At 43.0% G+C, this 11,498-nt stretch overlaps 1 protein-coding gene and 1 pseudogene across 3 annotated transcripts; one reads left to right on the top strand and one right to left on the bottom strand.

Moving 5' to 3' along the window:
* Positions 1–2,882: 2,882 nt before the first annotated feature.
* On the bottom strand, positions 2,883–10,753 carry LOC109879406 (2-oxoglutarate receptor 1). Of its 3 annotated transcripts, XM_031792518.1 has the most exons (4): positions 10,701–10,750; positions 8,766–8,838; positions 7,253–7,351; positions 2,883–4,244 (listed from the first exon to the last, which is right to left on the bottom strand). In XM_031792518.1, the coding sequence occupies exon 4, from the start codon at positions 4,202–4,204 to the stop codon at positions 3,146–3,148; it is 1,059 nt and encodes a 352-aa protein (XP_031648378.1). In that variant the 5' UTR covers positions 4,205–4,244; positions 7,253–7,351; positions 8,766–8,838; positions 10,701–10,750; the 3' UTR covers positions 2,883–3,145. The 3 variants fall into 3 exon arrangements, with proteins under 3 accessions (XP_031648378.1, XP_020327176.1, XP_031648379.1); XM_020471587.2 differs by lacking the exons at positions 7,253–7,351; positions 8,766–8,838 and having other exon boundaries at positions 10,701–10,753; XM_031792519.1 differs by lacking the exons at positions 8,766–8,838; positions 10,701–10,750 and having other exon boundaries at positions 7,257–7,336.
* LOC109879418 (uncharacterized) lies at positions 5,993–9,103 on the top strand (annotated as a pseudogene).
* Positions 10,754–11,498: the final 745 nt, after the last annotated feature.

Here is an 11,498-nt window from a genome sequence, read left to right as displayed (position 1 = left end):
ACACACACACACACACACACACACACACTGTGTGATGGAACTCTGTTTAAGATGTTAGAAATAAATACCGGGGGGCACAATAGGCTGGCTGTCTGAACCAATTAGAGCCTTCTTACATCATGGTGGTGTAGAGCAGCCGTTAGCCATTAGTTGTGGTTACAGGCAGTTCAGGGTGAAATGAAGCGTTTAAAGAGCGATTGAGCTTGACTCCAACGCAGCACAATAAAGAGTAGGCTATCTGAATGCCGTTCTCCTCCATCGGGGTACATAGTCACTCTGGGGATTTCTACATACCAGAGAGGCTGGTGTGATGTGATGAAGAGAGAACAGAACCAGTGATGTATGGAGGAGGAGGAGGAGGAGGAGGGAGGGGAGGAAGAGGAGGGAGGGAAGGAGGAGAAAGTCAGTGTGTTCTTACCCCAAAATAGCCTCTCTTCAGCCCAGCTGCAGTTCTCAGGCTATCTAATTGCTATCGCAGTAGGAGAGAGAAAGAGAGACTTATTGAGGTCAATAATTCTACAACCATCATTACTTCTTATCAAGTCAACCCAGTAACAGTGGGAGAAGTTGTTTTTCTCCATAACTACTACCATGCACTACTCTGAATAACACTTAGTATGTGAAGCTTTTTTTTTAAAAGCAGTGTGATCCCAGTAGAAATCCATTGTTGCAAGAATTCAGACCAAAATGAACCTGTGTCAAGTCCACCGCTTCTCAAAATGGCACTTGTTCTAACCAGAGGAGCTCTTTCACTTTTACAATCATTAACATGAGCGAGCACTGTGAAATGGTCTGTGAAGCATGGAGGAATATGACATATGGCATTCAGTAGAATCCTTTGGTGACATCATTTCTAAAGAACAAGCTATCCAGTCACTCTTATTTTCTGAAGATCTCTCACTGTTGATTGAAATGGGTCGTTCCGGTGGTTCTTGGTTGACTAATTCACCTTAAATATACATTGAAATGAAATGCAGCCAGCCCTGAACCACACGGAGTCCTTATACTCAGTACACTTATGTCATATTCAACATATTATGGAAAATTGATGTTTTGGAATCCAACTTTTTACTTTTTTTTTATAGTAAAGTATCTGTGGTCTGTAGAGACGCCTGTAAAAACAAAAGATTTGTCGATTTACATTCCAGTTGAGTTATATGGGAAGGGCGGGTGCTGATCGAAAGACAAGCGGTTAATCGAGGAACGTGAAAATATGTGGATAGAAAGGGAGGTGTGCAAGAAGGAAGAGACAAACACTGTAAAGGGTTTTTACCAGACAGAAACCAGTTCCTTCCTGGTTCTCAGTCAGTGTGAAACACAGCACCAATCTCTGTATGCCTCCAAAATGGTACACTATTCCCTATATGTGCACTATTTTTGATCCGGCTCTGGTCTAAAGTGGCGCACTATAGGGAATATGGTGCCATTTGGGACACAGGCCCTGAGTAGCCTGGGAGTACACTGACTACAGAATAAACCACTGAGTTGGAATCACATGCAGTGACCGTATACGTCCATGTTTACAAAAGTACATGCACATCCACTTTACACCATGTTGAGAGTAGTGAAGTATGATGTCATTGGCCAAAATCTGTACATCTGAACACTGCTGAATGACAGTAGATACTATGATAGGAGACCGCATGCTCCTGTTGGCATACACCTGCACATTCTCAAAAGGGTCAGATGCATAACACAGATTCCAATGATTTGGGGAATTCATCAAAGGAGCTTCTCAACCATGTTTACTGGAAAGGTAGAGGAAGCGATTGAAAGGTTGACAAGAAACAATATCCAACAATCAATTGCAACTAGAGACAAGAGGAACTTGTTGCACGCATAGATAGCCCAACTCATTTACATTCATATTCACGTTTCCATCCTAGCCTATCACTCCTCTTTATTGTTCTCATTCTGTTATGGTAGCAAGATACTATACTGAGGTCGTTTTTGCTGTCAGAGTTCACTCAAGTGTTTCTTTGCATTAGATACTTGCTTTCAGCTTTGAATTTGAAGTGAGGTCTGGGTTCCCACAAGGTAGGATGGACAGTGGACATTACCCCCCTTTGATGTGGGACTCAATTAGTACAGCCTCAAATAAACATTTAAGCACCACTAATCTGACACTAGTTTGTTGGCTATTTGATACTATCAAATGATGAAATGTGTTGAAATAATTCAATTGGATGAATAATGTATTACAGTAAATAGCCTCCAGACGAAAAGCAGGATGATACAGTTTACTATCAGTTTCCTTATTAAGAAGTGGTTCTGTGATTCTCCATAATGTAAGATGTAAAACAGACAGAACTTTAACAGCAGGACGTCTTTCCCCCGAGCCACTCCTTTTCCCCCCAGCTACTCCTTCCCCCCCCCAGCCCCTCCTTTCCCCCCAGCCACTACTTTTCCCCCCAGCCACTCCTTTTCCCCCTCAGCCTCTCCTTTTCCCCCCAGCCTCTCCTTTTCCCCCTCAGCCACTCCTTTTCCCCCCAGCCTCTCCTTTTCCCCCCAGCCGCTCCTTTCCCCCCCAGCCTCTCCTTTCCCCCCCAGCCTCTCCTTTTCCCCCCAGCCCCTCCTTTTCCCCCCAGCCTCTCCTTTCCCCCCCAGCCTCTCCTTTTCCCCCCAGCCTCTCCTTTTCCCCCCAGCCACTCCTTTTCCCCCCAGCCAATGTGTTCCTTATTCCTTGACTCTCATCTCATTGTTGCTTGCGTTAAGTAGGGGAGAAATAAATACCTGACAACACTGGGTATAGAAGTGAAAACATTTGGTTTCTGAATCATATTGGCATGTTTCTGGTCCTGGGCCAAATGTATCATGTTCTTGTTTCTCTCAAGTCATACCAGAACAATGCATCAAATACCCACTGAGCTCTGAGACAGATATTGGATGGTTAAATGTTGATTGTTAAATGTTTATTTATAATGAAGTGATATGGCAATATCAATTAGAGTATACAGTATATATAAAGGCACCCTTATAGGTATCTAATATTTTTATAGAAACCACATCAATGTTGTAAACCTCATACTGGCATATAATAAAATCTGATAAAAGGTTTTCTATTTACAGTACAGTATACACAGTATTGTAGGACAATATATTGCCATGGTAGTAATGTCCACACAGAATGAAGTAGAACACTGTATTATATTTCCTGTCTATGGATGTCCATATCCGTGGCTACTGTCCTTTCGGCTGAAGCTGTGTTACTGGGCTTACTGACGACAGCCAGGCTGAGTTTGAGGTGAGTCCTGAACTTGGTCCACCAGGAACCCCAGGGGAACACACTGAGGAAGGCCTGCTGGAACTTGTCCCCGGCCAGTGTGTACAGAGCCAGGTTAAAGAAGGTGTTGAGCCCCGCTATGGGCCTGGATATGATATAAGCGGCGTGGACCCAGTGCTCCACCATACATGACGACTCAGGCTTCATCCTGGTGTCTACTCTTAGGATCCTCAGGACGTGGTACGGCAAGAAGCATACCACAAACACCACCAGGATCAGTATGGTGAGGCGGCGTGCCCGCACCCGGCAAGGACTGTGGGTGTGGGGCCCCTTGGCTAGTTCCCGGGCGATACCGGCGTAACACAACACAACCACCACCAGGGGCAGCAGGTAGCCCAGCACGGTCAGCAGCCAGCTGTACCACCACACTAAAGCCGGGTCGCCGCTAGCAAAGTCCAAACACTGGGTCTTGTTGTTTTCATTCTCCATGGTGATCATGGTGAGCATGGGCACAATCTCCGCCACGGCTATAGCCCAGACTGCGGCGCACGCCAAGATACCCCACCTCTTCTGCTGCACCTGCGCCGTCCTCAGAGGATTCGTCAAGACTACATATCGAAACACAGCCAAACAGGTGAGAAACAGTATACTACCATATAGGTTAAAGTGGAACCCAAAACGCACAAAGCGACACATGAAGTTGCCCAGGGTCCAGGATTCACCGTTGGTGTAGTAGTAGACCAGGAAAGGCAGACTCAGAACATACAGAAGATCCGTCAATGCCAGGTTGAACATGATGATACAGCTAGACTTCCAGGGTCGTAGCTTGGCCAAGTAGATGGCGATGGAGGTGATGTTACCCAGCAGCCCCACAGCGAAAATTACACTGTACATGATAGGCAGGTAGTAGAGTTTCATCAGGCTGTCCACGTTGGTGCAGTTATGGTCGGATTTGTTCCTGCTGTAGATGATGCTAGACATGACCGTGCTGTGAGTGTTGTTATCGGCCTAGAAGAGGAACCTAAACAGAGACAGTGTTATATAATTATATACGCATATAGTGAGCTCCAAAAGTATTTGGACAGTGACACATTTGTTGTTGCTTTAGCTCTGTACTCCAGCACTTTGGATTTGAAATTTTACAATGACTATAAGGTTAAAGTGCAGACTGTCAGCTTTAGTTTGAGGGTATTTTCATCCATATCGGGTGAACCGTTTTGAAATGTCAGAGCTTTTTGTACATATAGTAGGGCAAAAAAGTATTTAGTCAGCCACCAATTGTGCAAGTTCTCCCACTTAAAAAGATGAGAGAGGCCTGTAATTTTCATCATAGGTACACTTCAACTATGATAGACAAAATGAGAAAAAAAATCCAGAAAATCACATTGTAGGATTTTTACTGAATTTATTTGCAAATTATGGTGGAAAAAAAGTATTTGGTCAATAACAAAAGTTTATCTCAATACTTTGTTGTAATGACAGAGGTCAAACGTTTTGTGTAAGTCTTCACAAACTGTTGCTGGTATTTTGGCCCATTCCTCCATGCAGATCTCCTCTAGAGCAGTGATGTTTTGGGGCTGTTGCTGGGCAACACGGACTTTCAACTCCCTCCAAAGATTTTCTATGGGCTTGAGATCTGGAGACTGGCTAGGCCACTCCAGGACCTTGAAATGCTTCTTATGAAGCTACTCCTTCGTTGCCCGGGCGGTGTGTTTGGGATCATTGTCATGCTGAAAGACCCAGCCACGTTTCATCTTCAATGCCCTTGCTGATGGAAGGAGGTTTTCACTCAAACTTTCACGATACATGGCACCATTCATTCTTTCCTTTACACGGATCAGTCGTCCTGGTCCCTTTGCAGAAAAACATCCCCAAAGCATGATGTTTCCACCCCCATGCTTCACAGTAGGTATGGTGTTCTTTGGATGCAACTCAGCATTCTTTGTTCTCCAAAGACTTCTTTGTTCTCAAAAGAGTTTTTACCAAAAAGTTATATTTTGGTTTCATCTGAACATATGACATTCTCCCAATCTTCTTCTGGATCATCCAAATGCTCTCTAGCAAACTTCAGAAGGGCCTGGACATGTACTGGCTTAAGCAGGGGGACACGTCTGGCACTGCAGGATTTGAGTCCCTGGCGGCGTAGTGTGTTACTGATGGTAGGCTTTGTTACTTTGGTCCCAGCTCTCTGTAGGTCATTCACTAGGTCCCCCCGTGTGGTTCTGGGATTTTTGCTCACCGTTCTTGTGATCATTTTGACCCCACTGGATGAGATCTTGCGTGGAGCCCCAGATCAAGGGAGATTATCAGTGGTCTTGTATGTCTTCCATTTCCTAATAATTGCTCCCACAGTTGATTTCTTCAAACCAAGCTGCTTACCTATTGCAGATTCAGTCTTCCCAGCCTGGTGCAGGTCTACAATTTTGTTTCTGGTGTCCTTTGACAGCTCTTTGGTCTTGGCCATAGTGGAGTTTGGAGTGTGACTGTTTGAGGTTGTGGACAGGTGTCTTTTATACTGATAACAAGTTCAAACAGGTGCCATTAATACAGGCAACGAGTGGAGGACAGAGGAGCCTCTTAAAGAAGAAGTTACAGGTCTGTGAGAGCCAGAAATATTGCTTGTTTGTGGGTGACCAAATACTTATTTTCCACCATAATTTGCAAATAAATTCATTAAAAACCCTACAATGTGATTTTCTGGATTTATTTTCTCATTTTGTCTGTCATAGTTGAAGTGTACCTATGATGAAAATTACAGGCCTCTCTCATCTTTTTAAGTGGGAGAACTTGCACAATTGGTGGCTGACTAAATACTTTTTTGCCCCACTGTAGTAGAGGACCAAAATTATTGGGACCAATGAACTTCTATGTGTATTGAAGTAGTAGAAAGTGAAGTATTTGGTCCCATAATACATTTCTAAACACTTCTACATGAATGTGAATGATACCATGATTAAGGAAAATCCTGAATGAATCTAACTCCCCCCTCCGCTTGTGCATCTGTAATTTATTCATGATTCATTCAGGACTGTCCATAATCATAATGTAGTGAAAGTGCTTGCACACATCACTACAGACCCTTCATTGCATGTTACCACGCGACGGATCTGCTTCCTGTCACATATAGGTGCAAGCGTGTAGCACGTCATAACAGGACACATCATAACATTGTTATTGCATTGTATAATCAAGCTTTTCCTATAGGTGACCTCTGCAGACCCAGACCATTCGTCTGGACAAAACTGCAGGGAGGGTATGTACTGTGTTGGTTCGTGAGCTGCTGATTTCACAGCCTGGGCAAATGCAAAGAATTGTTCAACCAAGTATTGTTTTAACCGTACTTCATGTCAGTGGAGGCTGCTGAGGGGAGGACGACTCATAACAATGTCTAGACCGGAGCTGATGGAATGGCACGAAACACATGGCAAACCATGTGTTTGATGTTGTTGAGACATTTCCACTCATTCCCCTCCAGGCATTACCAAGTGCCCATCCTCCCCAATTAAGGCGCCACCAACCTCCTGTGCTACACGCGGCTATCACAAACCGACACAGTGTCCATAACCATATCCAGTCCCTAAAGTGGGTCCTGTTAAAGGAAACATTTACAAGACCTTCTTGCATGATTCTAGTCTAGTTATGGTTAATGTGTCCTACAGCATATCTAATGTTCTGGCAGCATTCCAGGCTCATTGTAGCAGTAATGGTAGAACATACACATGGTTGCAGACTCTTATTGAGGATTTCATTTCTGGTTACAAGGGCAGACTTGCTATCCAAGCCACACACGTACAAAGCGAGACTTAATCGTGGCTTTGACCGGCCTTTTTGTGGCTGGTAACTCCATGTCTAACACATATCAGCTGGCTAAACAAACACAATATACTGCATGGATTTCAAATCGAATAGCTTGGTGATGATAGTATCATCAAGGCCGTCAAGTCATAAGCTGAGACACTATTGAAGATTAGTCACATTGTTTTTGTCCAAACCCACACTGTGGAACACAATACAGCTTGTATAACTTACGCACAGGACTTGTTCACAGCTGCACAGCAGGAGATATTGGATCTCCGCCTGGGTAAGGCGCCGCGCCATGCGCTGAACGACCTCATTGTTCCACTTGAACTAGAGAAATGGTTCAAGTCAGACAATATTCAGAATATTTCATATGCAGAACTGTTAGCCACCATTGATGCACAATTCTAGAGGATATTTTGGCTGTGTTTGTTTTTATATGACTTTCGCTTTTATATTTCCGGACCAAACATTTCCAACTCAGCTCCATCCGCCCTTCGTGAGTGGTTGTTAAAGACCAATTCATAAAAATGGGATCACTTTGCTGGCTATTGTTGTGTGAAGGGGACTGATCCGTTCTTAACAACTCGGTCTTGTTGTCATGCGACTGTAATAAATATGTCATTTGCACCTGTAATACATTACCACCGGTAACTTTTGACGATACTAAACTGATGAGAGTACGATCATCGCATGCTATTCTGATGCTATCCAAGTGTCTCATACCCAGTGGCGTGTGATAAGTGAGATGAATTCTTTCCCCTACGGGGGGCTGACCTGTCCAGCTAACCACACTTTCTGCTTGAAAATGACTGAAGATTTCACAATGGGACAGCTGAATATTCTCGGCCGGGTATCCATGTGCACTGACATTGCACCCTGGTGGGAGGATGCCTTCTATGAGAAGAGCACCAGGTCTCTGACGGAACCCACCGCCATGGTACAGGAGCTTCTGCAGGATACCTGCTACCATCTTGCACGCTCCCAGGTCGAAGTCAACCTGGTCAAGAAGACGTAAACTATCCTGACTAGTGTCTCCATTGCCTCAGCCAAATACGCATACACAGGGTGGGACTGGGTGTACCGCGCGTTCCGTCTTGGCAAGCCTGCTTGTGGTAACTATAACTTTAACACGGTGTTGCTTTTGCAGACATTGGATCACCTCTCTTCGTGAGACCACTTCTACTTCTTTCGCTATGGCACCTCTGGTTCTTTCCTGGCCCAGAGGTGCCAAACAGGAGATTACTGTAGTCGAAAATAGAGAGAGTAAACTAATGTGAACGATGATGAAGGCCAGTGATGAAGACGCGTCTAGCGTCTTGCTGGCGCCGAGGCCCAGGATGATGACTCAATCACGATTTATGACATTGTTTGAATGGCAGACCATCAGTGGGTTATCACATGGGTCAAACACACCTTATCTGTGGTAATCTCCAGGAAGAGACATTCCCACAGAAATCCTAGGGTCGCTGAAGGCAGGAGAGGTGAAGACTGATTAAACTTGAAATTAATGTTATTGTGGGAATTAAATGATCATGTTTGGATTGTTTCAAGAGTTCACAAAGAGCTATGAATTATGATTTATTTTATTGTACTGTAAGTGCTATGGATTTGTTGTTACAGAGACACTGTGTTATTCTGTTGGTCGGACGGCGGATAGCTCAAAAAGGAGCGACACAGGGGTGTGCTCTTATCACACAGTGTTGAGATGTGGTGATTAGAGAATGCGTGTGAAGTTTCATACCTTTTGTTTAGATTTTTTTGGGCCTTGCAAAGTGATGTTAATTAGATGATGGGAGATACTGGGATTTGCCATTCTTGGAAGAAAAAAAGATGGGGTTAAACGTTGATCATGGAGTCATTGGTAAACTGATCTCCTGATGTACGTTTGTATGTCATAGTAGTGAATTTTCTATGCCGTTAAAGACTTAGGATATTTTGTATTCTTTTTATCGTGAAGATTTCTGGTATGTACCATTTGCTAATTGTATTCCTATTGCGTAACTGGAATAAATCGGATTACTTTTAAATGGATACAATCCGTAGTCCTCACATTTCTGAGTAATATTCCTTGAATTATTATTATTATACTACTACTATTACTATTATAATTCCTGCTACTACTGCTACTACTACTGCTACTGCTACTACTACTGCTACTGCTGATGATGCTACTACTACTACTACTACTACTACTACTGCTACTACTACTACTGCTGCTACTACTCCTGCTACTGCTACTACTACTACTACTACTACTGCCACTACGAGTACAACTGCTACTGCTACTGCTGCTGATGCTACTGCTACTACTACTACTGCTACTACTACTACTACTGCTACTCCTGCTACTGCTACTACTACTGCTACTGCTACTACTACTGTTACTACTACTACTACTACTACTACTACTACTACTGCTGATGCTACTACTACTACTACTACTACTGCTACTGCTGATGCTACTACTACTACTATTATTACTACTACTACTGCTACTCCTGCTACTGCTACTGCTACTACTACTGCTACTACTACTGCTACTGCTACTACTACTGTTACTACTACTACTACTACTACTGCTACTCCTGCTACTGCTACTGCTACTACTACTGCTACTACTACTCCTGCTGCTGCTACTACTACTCCTGCTACTACTACTACTTCTGCTACTACTACTACTCCTGCTACTACTATTGCTACTACTACTACTGCTGCTACTACTACTACTGTTACTCCTACTCCTGCTACTACTACTACTGATACTGATACTGATACTACTACTACTACTACTACTACTACTACAGTACTATTACTATTTCTAATACAGTCACTTACCCTAAATTTTCAACACTAGCCTCTAACAATTTCAACTTCTAAACATCTTCTATTAACATAAAAATACTCATAAAAATTACCCTTTCTCTCTGCTCTCATTATCACAAAACGTGTGAGACAGTCTCAGGTTTTTCTGGCAGCATAAATAAACAAAAAAAATCCACACCATGACATTGCAAATTTTACACCTCAGGTCTGATTATTTTTTCTCATCTTGTTCCTTACTTTTCACTCTATACTTCATGTATTCTTCCTTTCAGAAAATACTGTAACATGTGAAGCCACCTAGTAAGTATGATCAACGCTATACTAGAATTAAAAAAATTATCCTTAGAGTTTCTTTGTACTGAACACATTGAGTCAGAAGCCCCGTTGATAACTGGTTATCCTTTGTCCTGGTCTTGTCCACATTCTGATTGTGCCCACATTTTTAGACAGGTGTAGATGATTAAAATACGCATTGTGATCTGTCTGTGATCAGATCTTCCTGACCACCTCCGGAGGAAGTCAGGGACCCAGTGTGTTTGGATATTATCAATCAAGTATAAACCGATTTTCATTTAAATCATCACTATACCGGTCTCTAAAATTGACAGGAAACACCATGTCTTAAAATAAATACATTCGTATTATTTTGAATATCTGTCAAATAATCTGCATACTGGGAGGCACAAGGGAATCTAGTCACAATGCAGGCAAAATACACATTTTAATACCATTTGTAGATGCCATGGCTACAATGTGGGCACAATAAGAATGTGGCAAATATCAGGACAGAAGTCACATGTTAGCATCAGGTATAAGCAAGGCTAGAGATACAGTGAGTGATATGGCAACTTACAGTTAGTCAGTCAGTCAGACAGTGCTGCTCCCTCAGTCATCGGTATCCTCTCTGAGATTTTCCTCCTCCTCTCTCTTATACATCAACCACCTCTGGTCCCTCCTTTCAGCTACATTAACCTCCTACAGCACTGTCTGGCCCCCACCACAGGGAAACACAAGCATGTCACGCACTGTGCCTTTGTTGGGTGTTACTCCAATGACTTCTGCATCGAAACCCTTATTCACAAAGAATTCCGATCCTATTTCTGTATTTGACATGAATGTATTAAAAATATACGAGAAGTACAGTACTACTTCCTCTTCACTATGGGTACAGTACAACATTCCTGTGCAGTAGTTAAATAAAGGGAGTACATTAAGCGGCGTTATTCCCCCTCAGTGCTGGGGGTTTAGTGGCTTAGTATTACTGTACTATGATGTCACATGATCCCCTGCTGACTTTGTACGTTTGCCCACTGACAAAGAAATGATCAGTCTATCATTTTAATGGTAGGTTTTTTTGAACAGTGAGAGACAGAATAACAACAAAACAATCCAGAATAACGCATGTCAAAAATGTTATAAATTGATTTGCATTTTAATGAGGGAAATAAGTATTTGACCCCCTCTCAATCAGAAAGATTTCTGGCTCCCAGGTGTCTTTTATACAGGTAACGAGCTGAGATTAGGAGCACACTCTTAAAGGGAGTGCTCCTAATCTCAGCTTGTTACCTGTATAAAAGACACCTGTCCACAGAAGCAATCAGATTCTAAACTCTCTACCATGGCCAAGACCAAAGAGCTCTCCAAGGATGTC

Source organism: Oncorhynchus kisutch, linkage group LG16 (assembly GCF_002021735.2).
Source record: "Oncorhynchus kisutch isolate 150728-3 linkage group LG16, Okis_V2, whole genome shotgun sequence".
In the NCBI taxonomy this organism is placed as follows: Eukaryota; Metazoa; Chordata; class Actinopteri; order Salmoniformes; family Salmonidae; genus Oncorhynchus; species Oncorhynchus kisutch.
Note: the sequence above shows the minus strand (reverse complement) of the source record. Positions and strands in the feature narration are given on the sequence as shown.

Bases quoted from the DNA above. Each gene is read 5' to 3' on its own strand.
- LOC109879406 (XM_020471587.2), bottom strand. From the start codon at position 4,204: ATGTCTAGCATCATCTACAGCAGGAACAAATCCGACCATAACTGCACC.